This window comes from Nomascus leucogenys, chromosome 11 (assembly GCF_006542625.1).
Source record: "Nomascus leucogenys isolate Asia chromosome 11, Asia_NLE_v1, whole genome shotgun sequence".
Classification (NCBI taxonomy): Eukaryota; Metazoa; Chordata; class Mammalia; order Primates; family Hylobatidae; genus Nomascus; species Nomascus leucogenys.
Window position 1 is genome coordinate 46,137,330 of NC_044391.1, and position 25,404 is coordinate 46,162,733.

The following is a 25,404-nucleotide window of genomic DNA, read 5'->3' on the forward strand; positions in this document are numbered from 1 at the left end:
CAAATATAAACAAGAGTATAATGCGTCACCAAGAAAGTAGAACAAAACAATGAATGAAAGAATTATAGAACAGCTGGCATTGGTATATGACTGGGGGAGAGAAGGAATGTCAGTTTAGACTCCGAATTTATAACCTGGAATGAAATACATTTGGATACAAAATTTAAATACAAAGTTTTAAAAAAACTGTGGAAGAGGGTAACTATTAGACATGATTTTTGGTTTAAAATATGAGGAAGGTGACAGGGGCTTTAATTTTTATTATTCATTAGTATGAATTCCCTGATGACGAATGAGATCCGAGCCACTACTAAATGCCTTCCCACATTCCTTACAGTTATAGGGCTTTTCACCAGTGTGAATTCTCAGATGTCGAGTAAGGTTTGAACATTTATTAAAGGCCTTTCCGCATTCATTACATTCATATGGTTTTTCATCTGTATGAATTCTCTGATGCTGGAAAAGTTGTGAGTTCTGGGTAAAGGCCTTCCCACATTCAAGACATTCAAAGGGTTTCTCACCAGCGTGAATTCTCTGATGTTGACGAAGCTGTGAGCTCTGAGTAAAAGCCTTTCCACATTCCTTACAATCATAGGGTTTCTCACCAGTGTGAATTCTCTGATGATTAGTAAGTGCTGAGCCACTACTAAAGGCTTTGCCACATTCCTTGCACTCATAGGGTTTCTCACCAGTATGAATTCTCTGATGTTGAACAAGCTTTGAGCTCTGGGTAAAGGCTTTGCCACATTCCTTACATTCATAGGGTTTCTCACCTGTATGAATTCGTGCATGCTGAAAAAGTTGTGAGCTCTTAGTAAAGGCTTTCCCACATACTTTACATTCATAAGGCTTTTCACCGGTGTGAATTCGCTGATGGTCAATAAGATTTGAGCAATAACTAAAGGCCTTCCCACATTCCTTACATTCATAGGGTTTCTTACCGGTATGGATTCTCTGATGTTGAGAAAGGTATGAGCTACAACTGAAGGCCTTTCCACATTCCTTACATTCAAAGGGTTTTTCGCCAGTATGAATTTTCAGATGCCGAGTAACATGTGAACCACAACTAAAGAATTTCCCACACTCTTTACATTCATAAGATTTTTCACCAATATGAATTCTCTGATGTTGAATAAATTGTGAGTTCTGACTAAAGGCCTTTCCACATTTCTTACATTCATAGGATCTGTCTTCATTATTAATTATTTGATGGAGAGTAAGGAATGTCTGTTGAATAAATGTGGGCATGCCTTCAGGAGTGAATATTTCTTGACTGAAATGCCCATTTGGATATCCCAGTTGTTTTGCAAGCTGGCTTCTATATTCCAAAACATCTCCAAAACTGGAGTACTCAAGGCCATGCTTTGTAAGTCCCATTATCTCCCTCTGGCATAATTCTATTTCATAAACTTCCTTCTTTAGAGATAATAACTTGGTTTCACACATTGATTCCAGATCTGAAAGAAAATAAAATGGTAAATGTTCTTTTTTCCTATTTGTGAAAAGTTAAACTTTTATAATAGAAATGGAAAAATTAAAGTAAGAATAGTATCTACTAGGTAAATGACACAGGGTTCACAAGGATATCTGTGTTATCTGAAAAAATGGACAAGAAAGACAAATTAGTAAGATAATGCAGGAAGCAGAGGAAGATAACTATGCAAATAAGCTACTACAATGATACTCAAATATGGATGTGGATCAGAATCATCTGGAAAGGTTGGTAAATATACAATGGTTGGGCTATTTTCCGTATTAAAACATGACTAGCCATATATATCTATATAAGAATACTTATATAGTATCTATAGATACTGCCTGTAACCCCAGCTACTCCAGAGGCTGAGGCAGAAGAACTGCTTGAACCCAGGAGGCAGAGGCTGCCGTGAGCTGAGATCGCACCACTGCACGCCACCTGGGTGACAGAGTGAGACTCCATCTCAAAAAAAAAAAAAAAAAGGAATTGGTAACGGGGGGTTATTCACATGAGGGAAGAAACAGATGTTAAGTCTAATATATTGAACTAATTTGATGTAAGTGTGTAAGTGGCAGATAGGGAAACTCAGAATTATTTTATGTGCTGGGGATTCAGTGGAAATATTGTTTGCCTTGGAATTTTGAGATGCTGATCTTAGGGGAGAGGAAACTTGCTGTACCACCACAGTGAATGAGAGAGAAGGCAGCTAAAGTTTAAGGAAGATGGAAAGAAATTAAGACACAGTACAACATACTGCCATAGAGAGATGACAGGAACCAGAAGCAGATTGATGAGAGCTGACTGCCAATTCTGATACTTAATCATTGTGTGCTCACAAGCAATTATTTAATCTCTAAGCTACCATTTCTTCATCTGTAAAAGGGCAATAATCCTTAACTCATGATTACTGGGGGGTTATAGGAAAGTGTATATACATGTTTTGGAGTAAAGTGTTCAGGTATTATTATGGAACAATTTCTTACTAAAATGGGGATATTAGGCAAATTAAATGGTTTGAAGATATCAAAATGAAGCCTATTGGAGTATCTCAAAACAGCAACAGGGAATTCATTCCAACACAATCTTTTTCCTCCTATCTCTATATGATCTTGCAATAACTTTTTTTTTTTTTTTTTGAAACACAGTCTCACTCTGTCACCAGGCTGGAGTGCAGTGGTGCGATCTCGGCTCACTGCAACCTCCGCCTCCAGGGTTCATGCAATCCCCCTGCCTCAGTCTCCCAAGTAGCTGGGACTACAGGCGTGCACCACCATGCCCGGCTAATTTTTTTGTATTTTAGGAGAGATGGGGTTTCACCATGTTGGCCAGGATGGTCTCGATCTCCTGACCTCGTGATCCACCTGCCTCGGCCTCCCAAAGTGCTGGGATTACAAGCACGAGCCACCACGCCCGGCAGATCTTGCAGTAACTTTCATCTAGTTAAGCTCCCAAGTAAAGTTTTGAAACTGCCCTCTTCTGTCTTCTACTGCCAATGTCATCTTCCAAACCATAATCAACTCTTACCCAGACCAGTGAAGTAGCCTCCTCAACCAGTCTCCCCACCAAGCTCTCTCACCCTTTAATCTATTCAGGGAATAATATCATTTGGCTTAGGCTTCCACTGCTCAAAGTCCGAACTCCTCACAATCTCCTGCAAAGGCTGAATGCTGTGGCTCCTGCCTGTCTGTCCAAACCCTGACTCACACTCCACTCCCACTTGCTCATGGGGCCCACCAACACTGGCATTTAGTCCTTCAAACACACCAAGCTTTTCCCCATCAGAGCCTTCACAGGGGTTCTTCTCTCTGCCTGGAGTTTTCTTCTTTAGTAAAACATTAAACAAGACCTAGTGGCAAGCCTAGTACTACATTAATTCTGAAGTAGTGATGAGCATAAATATTTCAATATGCCTACAATAACAGTAAAATAATATGAACGTATCTGTGATTTCCATTAATGTCAAAGTCACAGGAACTACTACTACTACCACTGCCACTATGGTTTGTCCCATACATCATGATAGGAAGAAATGTTATATCTCAATTAGAGGTTATTAAATATAAAGATGTATTTTTGGGCTGGGCACAGTGGCTCATGCCTGTAATCCCAGCACTTTGGGAGACCGAGGCAGGTGGATCACGAGGTCACAAGTTCATACCAGCCTGGCAAAGATGGTGAAACCCCATTTCTACTAAAAATACAAAAATTAGCCGGGTGCGGTGGCAGGCACCTGTAATCCCAGCTACTCAGAAGGCTGAGGCAGGAGAATCGCTTGAACCTGCGGGGTGGAGGCTACAGGGAGCTGAGATCACACCACTGCACTCAAGCCTGGGTAAAAGAGTGAGACTCTGTCTCAAAAAAAAAAAAAAAAAGATGTATTTTTTCTTCTCATCCAAGTTCATGGACTCCCTGAATTCTACCTAAAGGAATCCAAAGTTAGGAACCCCTAGAGCAAGAATGATCCTTTACAAACATGATCATGTCACTGCTAAATCATTCAATGGATTTAAGCCTCATTCGGAGTAAAATTCAAGGTCCACAAGACCCAAAATCATCTACAGGTACATCCAACTCCCAACCTGACCTGCACTCAGCATGCAAACACTCATAAGCCTGCCACTTTCCTGATCTCCTCTTCTACAATTCCCGCTTTGCTTATTCAATTTCAGCCACAATGGTGGCTGCCAAAAAGCTCTGAACTCGAGTACTTGGTTCTTCCTGTTCCCTTTGCCTGAATCTCTCCTAGCATATATTTATATTACCTGTTCCCTCACTTTCTTCAAGTCTTCACTAAAAGAACACCTCATCAGAGAGGCCCTCTCTAGCCTCTCTTCATAGCACTTATCTATCACCCACCACCTGACATTTCATATACACATGGACATATAATAATATAGAAATATAATGTATTAATATATAATATATATTGTTTATACTATACCAATATATTAGTTACATGTAGATAAATATGTGATATATCATTCTAAAAATATATTTATATATTAATGTCATGCTAATATTGTTTCATACATATATACTTGACATTCATGTTTATCTTCTGCTATGGTTTGAATGTCTCTCCTTCAAAATTCAGCTGTTGCCAATGTGATAAGTACTAAGAGGTGGGGGCCAGACACAGTGGCTCAAGCCTTTAATCCTAGTACTTTGGTAGGCCAAGGTGGGTGGATCGCTTGAACCCAGGAGTTACAGATCAGTCTGGGCAACATGGCGAAACCCTGTCTCTACAAAAAATACAAAAATTAGCTGGGCGTGGTGACGTGTGCCTGTGGTCCCAGCTACTCGGGAGGCTGAGGTGGAACGATCACCTGAGCCCAGAAGGTTGAGGCTGTGGTGAGCCATGATTGTGCTGCTGCACTCCAGCCTGGGTGACAGAGTGAGACCCTGTCTCAAAAAATAAAAATTTCCAAAAACAAAGTCAGGGCCTTTAAGGGATGATCGGGCTTTAAGGACCCATCCCTCAAGAATGGGTTTGGGTGCTCTTATGAAGGGGCTTGATGAAAGGAGTCGGCTTTCTTGCCCTACTGCCTTCTGCCACACAAAGATGCAAGAAGGCCCTCATCAGATGCCAGTGCCTTGATCTTAGAATTCTTAGCCTCTAGATCTATGAGAAAATAAATGTCTGTTCTTTATAAATTACTCAATGTGAGGTATTCTGTTGTAACAGCACAAAATGGACTAAGACATTTTCTCTCTTACCCTCTAGAATGTAGGCTTCAGAAGTGCAGAACTTTAGAATGCCTTCATGAATACTATAGTCCCAGCCCTTGGACCAATGCTTGGTACACAGTAGTGCTCAATAAGTACTCTTCTGGTTCTCCTACTTCATCCCAAATCTCTCCTGCTCTGCCACCTCTTCCTTTTTAATATAGGCACAGATCCTTTTCTTGGCCCCAACAATATCTCTATACATGGTGATTGCAGTCACTTCCAAGGCTCCACCTACTACTTCAATAGGGATTAATTCCACTTCTACATAGTTGGCCTTTGACTTTCTGCTAAACTCCTTATCTCATTTCTCTTTTATACTATTCTACTTTGTGGAAGTCATATATGTATATATTTTAGCACCACTTTTGGACCTTGAGTTCGTAAAGGTAACACAATTAGTAAACTGTAGCACCTGGAAGATTCCCTTACACAAACCAGGAAATTAAAAAAAGATCGATAAAGGAAACATTGAAGACAGTCTGATAAAACAGGTCACTGACAGGCAGCTATAATGAAGACCAGTACTTGGGCAAGGGGTGTGTGTGTGTGTGTGTGTGTGTGTATTCACATGTGTGTATACAGACGCAATTATATTATTTTGGGGAGTGGTAGAAAACACCTGTACAAGTCTAAAAAATGCAGAAGAGGGGCCGGGCATGGTGGCTCATGCCTGTAATCCCAGCACTTTGGGAGGCTGAGGCGGGTGGATCACGAGGTCAGGAGTTCAAGAACAGCCTGGCCAATATGGTGAAACCCCATCTCTACTAAAAATACAAAAGTTAGCCAGGCATGGTGGCACGCGCCTGTAGTCTCAGCTACTCAGGAGGCTGAGGCAGAAGAATCGCCTGAACCCAGGAGGCAGAGGTTGCAGTGAGCCAAGATCGCGCCACTGCACTCCAGCCTGAACGACAGAGCGAGACTCTGTCTCAAAAAAAAAAAAAAAAAAAAAAAAAAAAATGCAGAAGAAGAAGAAAAAGAATTAGCCAGGCATGGTGGCACATGCCTACGGTCCCAGCTACTTGGAAGGCTGAGGCAGGGAGACTGCCTAAGCCCAGAAGTTTGAGCCTACAATAAGTTATGATCATGTCACTCCGCTCTAGCCTGGGTGACAGAGCCAGACCCTTAAAAAAAAAAAAAAAGAGAGAGTAAATAAAGCTAGCAAGCAGCTCAATCTAAAATACGGGTAAAATAGGGTTTTTTTTAGAGAAGTAAAAGGTACCTTCTGCTTGAAATTAAGAGGAGGGTTGGAGAGGGGTAGTAGAAAGAGTGGTAAGTGAGGAAAAGGGCGAAACAGGTTATTTAATAACTATGCTAAAAGGACTTCATTTTCTCCACTGGCCTAGTTTCTTGATGGGAGCTTCAGGGATAACATCTCAAAGGTGCTGTTTCCTCCCTGACCAGCTGAGTTCTGACCTGTCGTGCCTTTCTCCTGTCTAGTCATTTCCCACTTACCTGAACACAGGCCTCTTGTAAGCTCTCTGCCAACCATCCAGGGCTCTTTCCCTTGTTCCAATAAGGAGATCACTTGAGGCTTAGGAGTGTAAAGTCCTGCTCACAAGAAAAGATATGGAACATGGTTATGCTGGGGGTAAATGAGATCCAGTCCCTTGATGATCAAGGAAGAGATGCCACTACAGGAACAGCCAAAGAAAGATGAAGATGGAGCTTCAACCACAGCCCACTGGAGTTGCCAGTTTCCCACTCTTCCTTTTCATTTCAGCTCAAACCATTTGTTTGGTAATAAAGAATAGAAATCCAGCTAGTAACCTGAAAAGCAGCTGAGAAATTCACTGTGGAAGAAGCAGACATTCCAGAGAAGAACTGGGAATCACTGGTACGGATGCCCTTACCCATTGAAACCAGATTGCTGTAGTTCTCCAACATCACATCTCTGTATAAGTCTCTCTGAACAGGGTCCAGGCAGTCCCACTCCTCCTGAGAGAAGTCTATGGACACATCACTGAACGTCACTGATCCCTGAAAAATTAAACATATGTATTACTTGTATAATTAAAAAAATATATCAGAGACTACTGTGCTTGTATTGTGGGGTAATACAAAATGAGTAATTACATTGGTGTCACCGAGAACCTGTATCTTTAGATCTCAGAAACAGATACAAGAGTAGGAAGTTTACATTAAACAAATTCCTGACTGTCCATTGAAAAGGTCTAAAAATGATGACTAATCCTAGGCCGGGTGCAGTGGCTCACGCCTCTAATCCCAGCACTTTGGGAGGCCGAGGTGGGCGGACCACCTGAGGTCAGGAGTTGGAGACTAGCCTGACCAACATGGAGAAACACTGTCTCTACAAAAAATACAAAATTAGCCAGGCATGGTGGTGCATGCCTGTAATCCCAGCTACTCAGGAGGCTGAGGCAGGAGAATCACTTGAACCTGGGACGCAGAGGTTGCAGGGAGCCGAGATCACGCCATTGGACTCCAGCCTGGGCAACAAGAGCGAAACTCCATCTCAAAAAACAAAACAAAACAAAAAGAAATGATGACTAATCCAGTAGCAACGAGCATCCCTAGTGTCTAGATTGTGGTTTCTTTTCTTTTTTTTTTTTTTTTTTGAGATGGAATTTCACTTTTGTCACCCAGGCTAGAGTGCAGTGGCACAATCTCGGCTCACTGCAACCTCCGCCTCTTGGGTTCAAACAATCCTCCTGCCTCAGCCTCCTAAGTAGCGGGGATTACAGGCACACGCCACCATACCTGGCTAATTTTTGTATTTTAAGTAGAGACAGGGTTTTACCATCTTGGCCAGGCTGGTCTCGAACTCCTGACCTCAGGTGATCTGCCCGCCTCAGCCTCCCAAAGTGCTGGGATTATGGCGTGAACCACTGCACCCAGCCTAGATTGTGGTTTCTAAGTATCATTTTCAAATAATAGAAACCAAGGTTCTTTGGGAAAAGAACTGATTTCACGAAATCCACAAGAGCAACTTTTACGAAATGCACAGGATGAATCTGAATATCTTGTTATACCAAAAAGCAAGAAAGCAACCAAAAAACTGTTAGGATTATGCTGATAAGACTAGGGGCCAACTTGAAGACACTCCCACTGGCCAATACTGTTACAACTTGCACATCAAATTATATAATTTTTTTTTGTAATAGGATTTATAAATTTAGGGTTTGAAAATCTTACAAAAGTTGTCTTAAGCCATCAAATAATTCTATCTTGACAGTGACATTGCAAAACTAAAAAAATGAAGATACCAGAAATATGTAAAAGTACAGGGAGATAAGGCACATTTTGGGGGAAATCTAGAGAAAATGTGGTATTTGGATATTTAGATGTTTTATTTGTATTTTTGTTTCATTAGGAACTAATGCTTGAGGCATTTATTTAATAAAATAGATGTAGGCCGGGTGTGGTTGCTCATGCCTCTAATCCCAGCAGTTCGGGAGGCCGAGGTGGGTGGATCACCTGAGGTCGGGAGTTCAAGGCTAAGCCTGACCAACATGGAGAAACCCCGTCTTTACTAAAAATACAAAATTAGCAGGGCGTGGTGGTGCATGCCTGTAATCCCAGCTATTTGGGAGGCTGAGGCAGGAGAATCGCTTGAACCTGGGAGGCGGAAGTTGCGGTGAGCAGAGATTGCGCCACTGCACTCCAGCCTGGGCAACAAAAGTGAAACTCCGTCTCAAAAAAATAAATAAATAAAATTAAAAAAATAAAATAGATATGTATTTTATTTAATAAAAAGAAAGCTTCTTCCCCTCCTCATTGTAGAAATTGGAACAAAGATATGCCAAAGCCCTATTAGGACATTTCTCATGGTATTAAAAACAAATCCCATGCTGGGCGTGGTGGCTCATGCCTGTAATCCCAGCACTTTGGGAGGCCGAGGCAGGCGGATCACGAGGTCAAGAGTTCAAGACCAGTTTGACCAACATGGCGAAACCCCATCTCTACTAAAAATACAAAAATTAGCCAGGCATGGTGGCAGGCGCCCGTAGTCCCAGCTACTCAGGAGTCTGAGGCAGAAGAATCACTTGAACCTGGGAGGCGGAGGTTGCAGTGAGCCGAGATCGCACCAGTGCACTCCAGCCTGGGCAATAAAGCCAGACTCTGTCTCAAAAAAAAATAAAAACAGCTGGGCGCGGTGGCTCATGCCTGTAATTCCAGCACTCTGGGAGGCCGAGGCAGGCAGATCATGAGGCCAGGAGATCTAGACCATCCTAACGAACATGGTGAAACCCCATCTCTACTAAAAATTCTACTAAAAATACAAAAAAATTAGCCAGGCATGGTGGCGGGCACCAGTAATACCAGCTGTTTGGGAGGCTGAGGCAGGAGAATCACTTGAACTCGGGAGGCAGAGCTTGCAGTGAGCTGAGACAGCGCCACTGCACTCCAGCCTGGATGACAGAGCGAGACTCCATCTCAATAAATACATACATACATACATACATACATACATACATACATACAAAAACAAACCAAGAAAAAAAAAATCCCAAACTGCAGAATGCTGTAAGGTGGGGGGTCTTGCACTGTATGCAAGTGTGACTAGATAATAATCTTCCAAGGAAACTTTCCATTGCTTTTGATGAATTTCTCTATTTTCTGCAGAGAAATCAAGAGGATAAAAAAAAAAAAGTAAGAGAATATAATACAATAGCATTATAGGACAGAATAATACGTGTTCACTTGGATTGGTTGCACATCAAATTATATGGACAACTGCAATGGACTAATCATATTAAAAATGTTTAATCCATGAGTTCACAATAATATTTTAAAACATTATTGATCACTTTTAGACGAGTCTAAGAAGCCAATTCATTATTTGGAAAACTGGTAATTAAATGGAAAGAATCAAACATTCTTCTTTCCTATATGAACTGTCCTTCAGGGTAACTAAACAATTGATGAGGGAAAGTTATATTTTATAGATAGAAATGTTCCACTTAATCTATGAAGGAAGGATGACAGAATTAAAATATCTCTTGTAACCCCTAATGATTGAACCTAAAAATTATCAATAACTGGTAATATTACAAAAAGAAAGAGAACCAGATACAATGTGCATCCTAATAAAATTATGCATCATGACCTTATGGTTTTCTTTCTTCCTTTTTTTTTTTTTTTTTTTTTGAGTATCCAAGGTATATTTTATTGGTATAAAACCAAAATAAGATGAGGTAATTCTTTGGTCTACTAGTTAGCTGTATAGACCTATGTGAAAAAAACATTTTTGGCCAGGCGCAGTGGCTCACGCCTGTAATCCCAGCACTTTGGGAAGCCAAGGCGGGTGGATCACGAGGTCAAGAGTTCAAGACCAGTCTGGCCAACGTGATGAAACTCTGTCTCTATTAAAACTACCAAAAAATTAGCCAGGCGTGGTGGCGGTTGCCTGTAATGCCAGCTACTCGGGAGGCTGAGGCAGAGAATTGCTTGAACCTGGGAGGCGGAGGTTCCAGTGAGTCGAGATCGTGCCACTGCACTCTAGCCTGGGCAACAGAGTGAGACTCCGTCTCCAAAAAAAAAAAAAAAAACATTTTGAGGAAAAAAGGAAAATGTTTTACTTATAAAAAAATACTAATTAGTTTTGTCAATAATTTATCTGACGAAAACAAAAATAGTTAATGTTTATCAAATGAGTAAAAAGTCAGTAATAATAGTTACAACTTCTGAAAAAATTCATAAAATTGAAAAGCAGAGAAAGATTTCTCAGGCCATCAATTTTTCTTCTTTATTAAGGGAGAAAAAAGGTTTTCATGATTCTGCTAAAGACAACACCTAACAATGCAAGGGGTAGCCAGGGAATGTCTTAAATCACTATCTTATTAATGAATCATCCCCTTTTGCTCGTCCTATGCAGGAAGACTATTTAAGGTCACATTACACAGCAGCTACATGATCTGTATAACACAACTATAATCAGTTTGCTTGTGCCTGATGCAAAAGTTCTCAACTCTTGGTCTGGGTTATGTCCAAAGTTGTCCTTCATCTAATATATTCTAAACTACCCCCATGTAATCTTAGAGCATCAATCAAAGCTACAAAAAAGATATATGTAAAGTTATTTTATTTATTTTTATTTTTTTGAGATTTCACCCAGGCTGGAGTACAGTGGCGTGATCTTGGCTCACTGCAATCTCTGCCTCCCAGGTTCAAGGATTCTCCTGCCTCAGCCTCCCGAGTAGCTGGGACTAAAGGAATGTGCCACCACGCCTGCCTAATTTTTTGTATTTTTAGTAGACAAGGGGTTTCACCATGTTGGCCAGCCTAGTCTCTAACTCTTGACCTCAGGTGATCCGCCCGCCTCCGCTTCCCAAAGTGCTGAGATTACAGGCGTGAACCACCGCACCTGGCCTTTTACAAATTCTTTAATAATTATTTTTCTGGTGGTAGAATTTTCTACAATATAGATATTACTGGATAAGACTTAAAAGGTTCTTCTGAGCTCTGATGGTGTGACCTAAATGACTTATGCATTGGCTGAACCATTGTAAACATCCATTATCACTATCCTTCATTCTGAGATACAGAAAACTCAATGATTCACAGAAATTCCTTGCAATCCAAACTTCCTATCCAACCTCAAATTGGACTTCTCTCCAGGATGTTCTTACAGAGTTGCAGAGATCTGTATCAGCCACCAACCTCATGATCCCCAAAGGTGCCTAAACCAGATCTTGCAACAATCCAACATTTGGAACTACCAGCACCACATTTCATCCTATCTTACTGGAGAATGCTACTCTGTAGAGATAATCTTGGCTTTTCTATATTTCCAGCTAAGTAACTCACACCTTCAACTCATCAAATAATGGTCCAGACAGGGTAAGTTCATTTTACAAATCTATTCTTGCTTCCTTGAGATAATTCATCCCCTATCATAGGCCTTGGGAAAGAGTTCAAAAAAAGAGATGCTCAGGTATTTACAGAATGAAATTATTAATGCTGGTTGATTTATAAAAATAAAAGGGATACTTAGAGATGGTATAGGATTATCTTGCTAAGAAAAAATGGGGACAAGGATTCTGAAGGGGAACTCTGTTAGCCAGATATGTCAGGATAAGGAAAGCAAATGCTGTCTTTTTTTTTTTTTTTTTTTAAACTAAATGTCAGGAAGGCAAGAAAAAGCATCAACTCACCTCAGCCATGGCTTCCAGTATTGCAGATGGTTAGTCTTCCTTGAGGCCGTTCTCCTGAAAAAGGATAGTGTTCTGAGATTGCATGACTGGGGAAGTAAAACCCTCTAGAAATCACACTAGAAGCCAGATAAAACTACCTCCATACTTCTTGGTCTTAAGATATAACTCTAGTTAGTGGGAATATGGAACAAATCCTACTCCTTCCTCAATCCTACAAACCTCAGGCTTTAGCTGCAGCAAGACAAGGACCCAGATTCATTCTCACTCATGCAAACAACCTAAGTTCCTGCCTTAGCCAAGGGATTCGGGCCACACCTTGTCCCACCTCAGTGATGTTGCTCTGAACCACGATTGAGCTACTATGGCCTGCCCTGAGCTACTGACCTACTATAACCCAAGACTGAGCTACCATGACCTCCTTTGCAGCCCTCAGGTCCCCAAACCAGACTCACACAAGTGGTGCCCTTTGGCCAGGAACACAGTGCACTCAGATCAGAAAGACCAAAGACTTCCCTAATCAAGTCTTTTTGTTTCTCAACCCTCAAAAAGTCAACTTCCCTCACCACATGCACACACACAACACCCGCACCCACCCCTAAACACACAGGGATGCAGGGGGCACTAATTCTTCTAGCTGTTTTATTTAAAAAAAAAAATATATATATATATATATACACACATATATATACACATATATATACATATATATACATATATATATATATATATATATATGCTTGTAATCCCAGCTACTTGGGAGGCTGAGGCACAAGAATCCCTTGAACCTGGGAGGCAGAGGTTGCAGTGAGCCGAGATTGTGCCATCGCACTCCAACCTGGGTGATAGGGTGAGACTCTGACTCAAAAAAAAAAAAAAAAAAAAAAAAATGGCTGGGTGCGGTGGCTCACAGCCTGTAATCTCAGCACTTTGGGAGGCTGAGGCAAGTAGACCACCTGCCTGAGGTCGGGAGTTCGAGACCAGCCCGACCAACATCAGCCTGACCAACATGGAGAAACTGTCTCTACTAAAAAAAAAAATACAAAATTAGCCAGGCGTGGTGACATATGCCTGTAGTCCCAGCTACTCAGGAGGCTGAGGCAAAAGAATCGCTTGAACCCAGGAGGTGGAGGTTGCAATGAGCCGAGATCACGCCATTGCACTCCAGCCTGGGCAACAAGAGTGAAACTCTGTCTCAAAAAAAAAAAAGAAAAAAGAAATTCAACCTTTTGCCGTTGCCAAAAGGGGAGGCTGTTTTTAAAAATATCTGTGCTGAAAGGACTCCTTTTAAGAGTCTCCTAAGAGGGGATCCCATTAGCCAACTAATGAAAACTTAGACAACAATAAACAGAATACTTCTGCCACTCCTCCACACTATGATAGAGTCTTTAACAGCTATCAGTCAGTTGAAATAGCTGTGAAATGCTCTAAGTCCATAATAATATGTAAGAAAAAAATTGTTATAAAGTGCACCAAAAAGGTGGGTGAATAAAATAGTTTTTTACATACAATAATTAGAGAAGGGTTATATATGTGTTTTTTTCTTATCTTGTTTTTTATAGTTCTAGTATTAGCGGCTTGTTTCCATCTACACAAGACAAAAAGAATAAACTCGGGAACTTTGAAAAAGCCAGTTAGTCCCAGAAAAAGGAAAAACTGTACCAAAGCCAGAAGGACCCATCACAACAGTGGCCTCACACAATATCCCAAGATGAAAAGGGGATTCACTGCAGTTAGTAGACACACACAAAACCAAGTAGAAATGGAATACAATAAAATAACAAATTAGCCAAATGTTCCAAATGAGAGCTTACTGCATACTGTAGGCGGCAAGCCACCCAGGTGTTAAGGCAAGAGACCAAGGGCACAAGCTGTTTTAGTATAATAAAGAAAATATATAGAATAAAAATAGTTATACTAAAAATAAATTATAATTATATATAAATATTAATCATTAGTTTGTAGCATTACTCTTTATTCCAATAATAATCTTTGTTCTACAGTTATAACCTAAAAAAACCCAGGCCATACAGGGATATAAACTAAAGGAACACAGTACAGAGATAAAAACTAAAAGGACACGACAAAAAGTGACCAAAAAAACAAAAATGTGAGCCCTCTGTTATGCCTAGACAGGGCCACTAGAGGGCTCCTTGGTCTAGCGGTAACGCCAGTGCCTGGGAAGGCACCTGTTACTTAGCAGACCTTGGTCTAGCGGTAGCGGCAGTGCCTGGGAAGGCACCCGTTACTTAACAGACCGGGAAAAGGAGTCTCCCTTTCCCTGGGGGAGTTAAAAAACACTCTGCTCCACCACCTCTTGTAAAAGGCCTGACGTCAGTCAGGCCCGCCCACAGCCATCCAGAGGCCTGCCTTCCTGTGATGCTGTGCTTCAGCGGTCATGCTTCTGGTCCGCTTTCATGTTCCGCCCTGTACACCTGGCTCTGCCTTCTAAATAACAGTAACAAAATTAGTAAAAGTACTAAAGTCTTCAAAATACATTTAAAAAATTATGACGTAAACTGTCCCCTCTCTCTCTCTGCCTCAGCTATCAAATAGGGAAGGGCCACCTGTCTCATGGACACGTGACTCGCGCGACCTTACCTATCATTGGAGATGACTCTCACTCCACACCCTGCCCCTTTGTCTTATATACAATAAATAACAGCGCGACCAGGCATTCGGGGCCACTACCGGTCTCCGCGTCTTGGTGGTAGTTGTCCCCCGGGCCCAGCTGTCTTTTCTTCTATCTCTGTCTTGGGTCTTTATTTCTACAATCTCTCATCTCCATACACCAAGAGCAAAATCCACTGGCCCTGTAGGGCTGGACCCTACACATAATCTATTATCACCTAGGAAGTAAACATTCTATTAACAATATTAAACCCTTAATAAATACATAGTGATATTAACAAGGGAGATTTAAGTTTTTTAAAAAATGCCTGGCCAGATGGCTGGGCATGGTGGCTCATGCCTGTAATCCCAGCACTTTGGGAGGCCGAGGTGGGCAGATCACGAGGTCAACAGATCAAGACCATCCTGGCCAACATGGTGAAATTCTGTCTTTACTAAAAATACAAAAATTAGCTGGGCGTGGTAACGCACGCCTGTAGTCCCAGCTACTTGGGAGGCTGAGGCAGAAGAATCAGGAGGTGGAGGCTGCAGTGAGCTGAGATGGCGCCACTGCACTCCAGCCTGGCAACAGAGCAAGAATATATCCCAAAAAAAGAATAAATAAATAAATTTTAAAAATACCACTAGCCCAGGTCAATATATCTTATAGTGAAACTGCAGACCATGCAAAAATTTAAAGCACACATCTTGTCCAATAAATAAACTGACTTATAGAAATTAAAATCTATATTAAAAATAGAAACTTACATGTCTGATGAAGTATAAAAAGAGACTCAGTCTCATGATCAACAGCTTAGCAAACTTAAATGCACATTACTAAGTGAAAGAAGCCAATTCAAAAAGACTGTATGATTACAACATTCTGGAAAAGGTAAAACTATGGAGACAATAAAAAGATTAGGAATTGACAGGGAGGGAGGATCAGTCAGGGCACAGAGGCCTTTTAGAGCAATGGAATTAATGTGGATGACATCATAATGGAGATAAACGTCATTATACATTTGTCCAAACCCATGGATGCGTAACACCAGGAGTGAACCCTAATGTAAACTATAGACTCTGAGTGATAATGATGTGTCCATGTGGGTTCATTAGTTGTAATACATGTACCACTCTGGTGGGGGATGTTGATGATGGGGAAGACCAGATGTGTAGGGGAAAGAGGCATACGGGAAATCTCTGTACCTTCTGCTCAATTTTACTGTGAACCTAAAAGTACCCTAAAAAATAAAGCATATTAAAACAAATAAACAACAACAAAAAAGTAAGTCCTGTCACATGCTACATGTTTGAACCCTGAGGACATTATGCTAAGTCAGGGATTTAAGCAATATATTTATAAATAACTGGTGGCTCAAAGAATAAATTACAATGGAAGTTAAAAATATTTTATGAGGTCAAGAGATCGAGACCATCCTGGCCAACATGGTGAAACCCCGTCTCTACTAAAATCCAAAAAAAAAAAAAAAAATTAGTTGGGCGTGGTGATGCACGCCTGTAGTCCCAGCTACTTGGGAGGCTGAAGCAGGGGAATCGCTTGAACCCAGGAGGCAGAGGTTGCAGTGAGCTGAGATTGCACCATTGCACTCTAGCCTGGTGACAGAGCGAGACTCCTTTTCAAAAATAAAATAAAATAAAATAAAAAAACTGAATGATAATAAAAAATAACATGTCAAGCTAATTTATCAAAGCATTTAACTAATTCATTATTATATTGTAACCCATTACTACTTGGGTTTGTGTGTGTCTACTGACAAACCGCAGTGAATCCCCTTTCTATCTTGGGGTATTGTGACTGGAAAGAAGCCAGTCACAAAAAGACAAATACTATTATATATGATTCCACTTACAAAAGTATCTAAGGTAGACAAACTCATAAAAACAGAAAGTAGAACAGTGGCTGCCAGGAGCTGGGGAAAGAGGGAAATGGGACATTGTAGCTTAATAGTTATAATTTAGTTTGCAAGATGAAAAAGTTCTAAAGATCTGTTGTACAACAATATGAATATACTTAACATTGGAATGCACATTTAAAAATGATTAGCTTGGTGTCGTGTTTCACACCTGTAATCCCAGCACTTTGGGAGGCCAAGGTGGGTGGATCACCTGAGGTCGGGAGTTCGGGACGAGCCTGACCAACATGGAGAAACCCTGTCTCTACTAAAAATACAAAATTACCTGGGGTTGGTGGCGCATGCCTGTAATCCCAGCTACTCGGGAGGCTGAGGCAGGAGATCACTTGAACCTGGGAGGCAGAGGCTGCAGTGAGCCAAGATCGCACCATTGCACTTCAGCCTGGGCAATAAGAGCAAAACTCACCTCAAAAAAAAAAATTTATTAAGATGGCCAGGCATAGTGGCTCATGCCTGTAATCCCACCACTTTGGGAGGCCAAGGCAGGCGATCACGAGGTCAAGAGTTCAAGACCAGCCTGACCAACATGGTGAAACCCCGTCTCTAGTAAAAATACAAAAATTAGCCAGGCGTGGTGGCACGTGCCTGTAATCCCAGCTACTCAGGAGGCTGAGGCAAGAGAATCGCTTGAACCTGGGAGTCAGAGGCTGCAGTGAGCTGAGATCATGCCACTGCACTCCGGCTTGGGCGACAGAGTGAGACTCTGCCTAAAAAAAAAAAAAAGGTTAAGATGGTAAATTTTATATTGTGTTTTATACCACAATTAAAATGAAAACAAAATCATTGGAAAAAAAAAAAGCTAGCCAGGCATGGTGGCACGTTGTCTGTAGTCCCAGCTACCTGGGAGGCTGTGGTGGGAGAATCACTTGAGCCTGGGAGGTCAAGTTTGCAGTGAGCTGTGACTGTGCCAATGCACTCCAACCGGGGTGACAGAGTGAGAGGCCCCTCTCTAAAAAAAAGAAAAAAACAAAAAACCAGAAAAATTTACATGTTCAATGAAGTATAAAAAGGGACCCAGTATAATGATCAGTGGTTCAGATTCCAATGAGCTTATTTTGTGGAACCAAGTCCCAGGTACCAAACACTAATTAATTAATTGAGCCCTCAGCCTTTAAGTTAAGTCTGTGGTTGGTTTAATTTTCCTCTTATCAGATATTGGCAATTTTTCTGTTACTTCATATTTTAAGTTTTGTTAGAGATTTATTAATTTTATTAATTCCCAAAAATAAGCTTTTGCCTTTGTTAGTTTTCTTCATTGTACATTCATTTTGTATTTCAATATATGTTCGTTATGTACATCAAAACACGTATACCTTAAATATATGCAATACAAAATAAACTAAAAACTTTATATTTGGGCTTTTATTCTTATTATTTCCTAGATTTTAATTTTGGGGGTTTAACTTTCTAGACTTTTCCTTAGCTTCTTGAGATGAATACATAGATCATTAATTTTTCAACATTCACTTTTTTCTTTTTTTTTTTTTTTGAGATGGAGTCTTACTCTGCCGCCCAGGCTGGAGTGCAGTGTGTGATCTTGGCTCACTGCAACCTCTGCCTACCAGGTTCAAGCAACTCTCTGCCTCAGCCTCCCGAGTAGCTGAGATTACAGGCGTCCGCCACCATACCCGGCTACCTTTTTTTGTATTTTTAGTAGAGATGGGGTTTCACTATATTGGCCAGGCTAGTCTTGAACTCCTGACCTCACGATCCACCCGCCTGGGCCTCCCAAAGTGCTGGGATTACAGATGTGAGCCATGGCGCCCGCCCAACATTCATTTTTTTCTAACATATGCATTTACAGCTATATATTTTCCTCATATTCAGCTTTAGAAATGTAATTTTGGTATGTTACTTTTCATTATCACTCAGTTTAAAATATTTTAAATATCTATCACAATTTATTCTTTGAGTCACCAGTTATTTATAAATACATTGCTTAAATCCCAAACATTGGGATATTTCTTTAATTTTTGTTTTTTTTATTTAGAAATGGGGTCTTGCTATATTGCCCAGGGTGGTCTCAAACTCCTGGGTTCAAGCAATCCTCCTGCCTCGGTTTCCTAAAGTGCTGGGATTACAGGCATGAGTCACCACACCTGGCTGGAATATTTCTAATTATCTTCTTGTTATTGACTTCTAGCTTAACCTACTGTGGTCAGGAAAGTTACAGTGTTATTTCATTCCTTTGAAATTTATTGAGACTCCCTTTGTGGTCCAGCATATGATCAATTTGAATAAATGTCTCATATGCATTTGAAAAGCATGTATATTATGTAGTTGTAAGGTACACTGTTCTATACATATCAATCAGGTCAAGCTTGTCAATCACACTGTTCAAATACCATATAGCTTTATTGGGTTTGTCACTTGTTCTATCAGCTATTGAGAAGAGTGCTAAAAACTCCCCACTAAGATTGTGATTTATCTACTACTTCTTTTAGTTATGTCAAACATATTTGAAGCCATTTTATGAAAGCATATAAATTCAGAAGTGTTATATCTTACTGGTGAATTGATCTTTTTATTATAAACTATTCCTCTTTATCTCTAGTAAAGCTTCTTGTTGTAAAATCTATTCTTGTCATAAAGTCTACACTGCAGTTTGGAATATAGATTGATACCACTATTTCAGAAAACTGTCAGTATCTATTAGAGCTGAACATACACATAAACCATGACCCAGCAATTTCACTCCTAGAAATACACCCAAGACAAATGCATTCATATGTGCACCAAAAAACACATAAAAGAATGTTCCCAGCAGCATTTTTCATAACAGCCTCAATATGAAATCAAATGCCAATCAATAATGGAATGGATAAGTAAAATGTGTCATATTCAGCCGGGCACAGTGGCTCACACCTGTAATCCCACCACTTTGGGAGGCTGAGGCGGGCGGATCACCTGAGGTCAGGAGTTTGAGACCAGCCTGGCTAACACGGTGAAACCCCATTTGTATTAAAAATACAAAAAATTAGCTGGGAGTGGTGGCGTGCACCTGTAATCTCAGCTACTCGAGAGGCTGAGGCACGAGAATTGCTTGAACCCAGGAGGTGGAGGTTGTGGTGAGCAGAGATGGCGCCATTGTACTCCACCTTGGGCAACAACAGCAAAACTGTCTCAAAAACAAAGTGTTATATTCACACAAAAGAATTTTAAACAGCAATAATAATGTGTTCACTATATTCATCATATCACCTATAACTAACGTGCAGCAACATGGATGAATTTTATATATTTATACTACATATTACAGAATACATTCATATTACATATGAAATATAATATTGAGCAAAAGAAGCCAAGCATCATGTCCAAGTGAAACTGACAGTAGGAAAACAAAAGTGAAAAAAGAAGCCAAGCAAAATTCAAGTATAGGTAACATTAGTCTATGGCTATAGAAGACAAAATAATAGTTCTCTTTGGGAGAAGTGGGTAGTGAGTGAACTGGACAAGACTTGGGCTTCTGTAATGCCAGTTATGTTCTATTTCCTTACCAGATTTGAGGTCTGGTCAAAGGAATATGCTTACTTTTTTTTTTTTTTTTTGAGACAGAGTCTCACTCTGTCGGCCAGGCTGGAGTGCAGTGGCACAATCTCGGCTCATTGCAAGCTCCACCTCCCGGGTTCACGCCATTCTCCTGCCTCAGCCTCCCAAGTAGCTGGGACTATAGGTGCCCACCACCAGGCCTGGCTAATTTTTCGTACTTTTTTTTTTTTTAGTAGAGACGGTGTTTCACCGTGTTAGCCAGGATGGTCTCGATCTCCTGACCTCGTGATTTGCCTGCCTTGGCCTCCCAAAGTGCTGGGATTACAGGCACGAGCCACCGCACCAGGCCGGGAATATGCTCACTTTTATACAAGTCATCAGGTCATATACCTTGATTTTGTACTTTTCAGAATGTATGTTATATATATATATATTTGAGACAGGGTCTTGCTCTGTTGCCCAGCCTGGAAGGCAGTGGTGCAATCACAGCTCACTGCAGCCTCAACCTCCCTAGGTTCCAGCAATCCTCCCACCTTATCCCCTGAATACCTGGGACAATAGCAGCATGTAACCACGCCTGGTTAATTTTTGTACTTTCTGTAGAGATGGGGTTTCACCATCTTGCCCGGGCTTGTCTCAAACGATCTGCCCAACAGGCCTCCCAAAGTGCTGGGATTACAGGCATGAGTCACCATGCCTGGCCCCAGAATGTATGTTACACTTTTAAAACAATATGATATATCATGGTATCAGCAGATTCATTAAAGATTAGAATACCAAATGACCATGTGTTAGACTACAAGATGACTATAATGTTTATAAACTGTCAGTAGGAATTTAATTTGTAAAACTATATTGTAGATCGGTTCAGCATTATCTAGGAAATTTAAAGATGCAAAACATACTGCATGGCCCAGCAATTCCTTCATACACTTATATCTTAGGAAGGTATGCATATATATATATATATATATACTGGTATACTTGTAAAAACATTTTCACAGCAGCCCTGTCATACAGGAAATAACCAATGTCTGAACTGCAGCTATGTATAACAGCAAGGGTGAGGCTAACAAATATAGTATTTTATAAGAAAGGCAAGACTCAAAACAACATCCTACAGTACAATTTAATTTATATAGTGTTAAAAAGGCAAAACTAAACTATATTGTTTAGGGATAAGCAGATATCTGGTAAAAAACAAAACAAAACAAAACTTTTTAAAAAAAGTCAAGAAGAAAATAATGATTACCAAAGTCAGGATAAGTGTTACCAAAAGAGGGAGGTAGGATAAGTTTATTCTGGGGAAAAGACTAGAGGGCTTTCCTGGACTGCTGAAGCAAGTTTTTGTTATGCAGAGGGTCTCTTTATAATTACTTCTGAAACTATACATCTATATTTTAACTATTTTTCTGCATTACGTAATATAAAGGGATTAAACAAACAAAAAAAAAAAACAAATATAGGCCAGGAGCAGTGGCTCACACCTGTAAACCCAGCACTTTGGGAGGCCTCGCCTGAGGTCAGGAGTTCAAGAACAGCCTGGCCAACATGGTGAAACCCCGTCTCTACAAAAATATAAAAATTAGCCAGGCATGATGGCAAGCGCCTGTAATCACAGCTACTCAGGAGGCTGGGGCGGGAGAATCACTTGAACTCGGGAGGCGGGGGGTTGCAGTGAGCTGAGATCTAGCCATTGCACTCCAGCCTGGGTGCACTGAGAACGCGCCATTGCACTCCAGCCTGGGCAACAGAGCGAGACTCCATCTCAAGAAAAAAAAAAAAGAAAACCAAATATAAGAACCATACATAATTTTTAGTGAAAATACAAGACATGAAATGGTAAATGTCATAAGATTCCAATCTTCAAAATAATGTATATGTGCATAGGAAACTTACTAGAAGGGGCCGGGCGCGGTGGCTCACGCTTGTAATCCCAGCACTTTGGGAGGCCGAGGCGGGCGGATCACGAGGTCAGGAGATCGAGACCACGGTGAAACCCCGTCTCTACTAAAAATACAAAAAAATTAGCCGGGCGTGGTGGCGGGCGCCTGTAGTCCCAGCTACTCGGAGAGGCTGAGGCAGGAGAATGGCGTGAACCCGGGAGGCGGAGCTTGCAGTGAGCCGAGATTGCACCACTGCACTCCAGCCTGGGTGACAGGGCAAGACTCCGTCTCAAAAAAAAAAAAAAAAAAAAAAGGAAACTTACTAGAAGGAAATAGATCAAAATATTACTGGGTTATTTCTGGGTAGTAGATTTACTTTTGCTGTTTGTAACTCCCTATTTTCTTTTCTTTCTTTTTTTTTTTTTTTTGAGACGGAGTCTCGCTCTGTTGCCCAGGCTGGAGTGCAGTGGCGAGATCTCGGCTCACTGCAAGCTCCGCCTCCCGGGTTCATGCCATTCTCCTGCCTCAACCTCCCGCATAGCTGGGACTACAGGTGCCCGCCATCACACACAGCTAATTTTTTTTGTATTTTTAGTAGAGACGGGGTTTCACCGTGTTAGCCAGGATGGTCTCGATCTCCTGACCTCGTGATCCGCCCACCTCGGCCTCCCAAAGTGCTGGGATTACAGGTGTGAGCCACCGCACCTGGCCTGTAACTCCCTATTTTCTAAATTCTTTGGAATTGTGTGGGTGGGTGTGTGTGAGACAGAGGAGTGTGTGTGTGTTTAAAAAACAAAACTTTAGTACACTGGGAAAACTGTTCTATTTTCTAAATTAATAAGTGAACATTTTGCAGAAAGAAGTTAACAGACTACTGGGCTCTCTGCATCTACCCCAAGGCTTCTCATCATTTTCTTGAATAGAAACTTGTAAGAACCAGGTCACTTGCTGACACTCTGTTAACCACGACTATCCAGAGAAGAGAAGCAAAAAGGAAACCCAATGCACCTTGTATTTGGTTTGGTCAACAGCCATTCTTCCTCTGGGTAACTCTCTTGAGGAGAGCAGAGCTGAAGAAGAAAGGAATGATGAGATGCCAGGCCTTTCTTGTGGCCCAGACTGAGCAGATCAGAGGTCGTTTTGGATCTACAGCTACTATCTATGGAGAGAAGAAGGGATGGGGGAGGTCAGAGAAGTGTAGGCGGCCCGGCTTGGTGGCTCACGCCTGTAATCCCAGCACTTTGGGAGGCCGAGGCAGGCAGATCACCTGAGGTGGGGAGTTCGAGACCAGCCTGACCAACATGGAGAAACCCCGTCTCTACTAAAAAAAAAGATTAGCAGGGCGTGGTGACGCATGCCTGTAATCCCAGCTACTCGGGAGGCTGAGGCAGGAGAATCGCTTGAACCAGGGAGGCAGAGGTTGCGGTGAGCTGAGATTGCGCCATTGCACTCCAGCCTGGGCAACAACAGCGAAACTCCGCCTTAAAACAAAACAAAACAAAAACGGAGAAGTGTCGGCTGTCATGAGCATTCTTGGTATCAGAGGAGTGAGGTCTCTCCTCTCCATGAGATTCTGTCCTGACTTCACAGGGAGAGCTGGAGTCACAAGGAGAGTCACAAGCACCCCCTACCCAATGCTGCAGTCACCCAGCCACCATGGGGACCCACATAGACCTCCACAGGCACACCTCACCCAAACAATAACACTATATATGGTCATACAATCATTGTTCCACATCTACCTTGAGGATAAGTCACAGTCACAGCATGTTTACAGACCCCTCAAACATAGCACCATTCAAAACCAGAGTGCTACAGATAGTCACAATACCACACTCACTACTGAGCCACACAAAGTTACAGTTCCCCCCTCCCCAGGACCCCTATTGAGCACTACACACAATCACACATTCAAAATAACACAATGACCACTAGGACACACATATTATCACCCCGGCACAATTACACGCACTTTCTAACCGCAGACACAGTGCCACATAAAGTTACATGGTCACACTCTCACATTCTCACGTTACTGGGTTATTTCTGGGTAGTAGATTTACTCAGTAAGGCATCCAGTACACTTAAGTGCTGCTAACAGTCATACAAACACAATTACACACGCACCCCTCAGACTAACACACAGTCACAGCCTCATCATCAGATTCTCTCCACACAAACACCCTCCGCAATGTCACGCAAAGTTACACAGCCACACACACAGTCCCAACACGGGACACAGTAATACCTACACATACAGCCTTACATTGTTACAATCACAGAACTACAACGAGGATACACAATCACACCCGCGCACACAGCGAGGCACAGTCACATAAGGTCACACTCACACACGGAAGCCCACGCCTCGCGCCCGCCTCCCCACCACCCCCTCCATCAGCCCGACCAACTCATGTATGCCCGACACTCCAGACCAGCCTGGTCAGTCCCTTCAAACTCCCAGGCACTTACCTGCGGGCCCCAGCCGAGCCCGCAAGACCCAGGCCGCTCTCCGCGCACTTCCCCTACTCTTGAGGCCGAGGGTCCAGCAGGCAAATGAAGGGGCTGCCCTGGACTCGCGGGGGCCTCTGGGAAATACAGTCCGGAGTAGGACCGCGCCGAAAAGATGGCGCTCGGTTTTTCGGCTTCCTGCAGCTGCACAGCTCGGGGACATCCCTGCTCCGCACTCCGAACGGCTACCCCGCGTCTCCGTGATCCAGACACAGGCTCAGAGTGAAACTGCCGTAGGACGCTGGCCCTGCACCCTGAAGACAATCTTCCTCCATGGTACCGGCCAATCCCAGGGAGTTCCCTGAGAAACAGGAAAAGGTCGCCAGCTTCGGGCCAGAAGTTGATTAGAGCCGCAAGGATTTCTGGGAACTGTAGTCTAGAGCAGGAAGGGGTGAGGCGCAGAGGCAAGTGGAGGGAGGTCGCTTAAATGACTTTCTGCCCCAAGCCGACCCACAGTGCAGAACGCACCCAGGACCCCAGACTCTACTAGGCGTTATAACCCTCTCTGAGAATGCTAGACTGACTAAATCGTCATTTTTGCCTTCATCCGTGGATGAACCACATACTGTATGATTGCATTTATATGAAATATTTAAAATAGGCAAATCCACGGAAGAGGAGTAAGTTAGAGTTTTTTAGGACTAGCAGGATTA

General features: G+C 42.0%; 1 protein-coding gene across 4 annotated transcripts; it reads right to left on the reverse strand.

Moving 5' to 3' along the window:
- ZNF383 (zinc finger protein 383) lies at window positions 1-24,792 on the reverse strand. Of its 4 annotated transcripts, none has more exons than XM_030822289.1 (6): window positions 24,713-24,792; window positions 23,249-23,310; window positions 12,322-12,375; window positions 7,057-7,183; window positions 6,659-6,754; window positions 1-1,457 (listed from the first exon to the last, which is right to left on the reverse strand). In XM_030822289.1, exons 3-6 carry the CDS (start codon window positions 12,328-12,330, stop codon window positions 262-264), a joined length of 1,428 nt encoding a protein of 475 aa, XP_030678149.1. In that variant the 5' UTR covers window positions 12,331-12,375; window positions 23,249-23,310; window positions 24,713-24,792; the 3' UTR covers window positions 1-261. The 4 variants fall into 4 exon arrangements, with proteins under 4 accessions (XP_030678149.1, XP_030678148.1, XP_004089632.1 ...); XM_030822288.1 differs by having other exon boundaries at window positions 23,249-23,399; window positions 24,713-24,776; XM_004089584.3 differs by lacking the exon at window positions 23,249-23,310 and having other exon boundaries at window positions 24,713-24,781.
- Window positions 24,793-25,404: the final 612 nt, after the last annotated feature.

Bases quoted from the DNA above. Each gene is read 5' to 3' on its own strand.
- ZNF383 (XM_030822289.1), bottom strand. The intron at 6,755-7,056 runs GTAAGGGCATCC...TCTTGTGAGCAG, and splicing joins CAGCAATCTGGTTTCAATGG to GACTTTACACTCCTAAGCCT. The intron at 1,458-6,658 runs GTAAGTGGGAAA...ATTTTCTTTCAG, and splicing joins TACAAGAGGCCTGTGTTCAG to ATCTGGAATCAATGTGTGAA.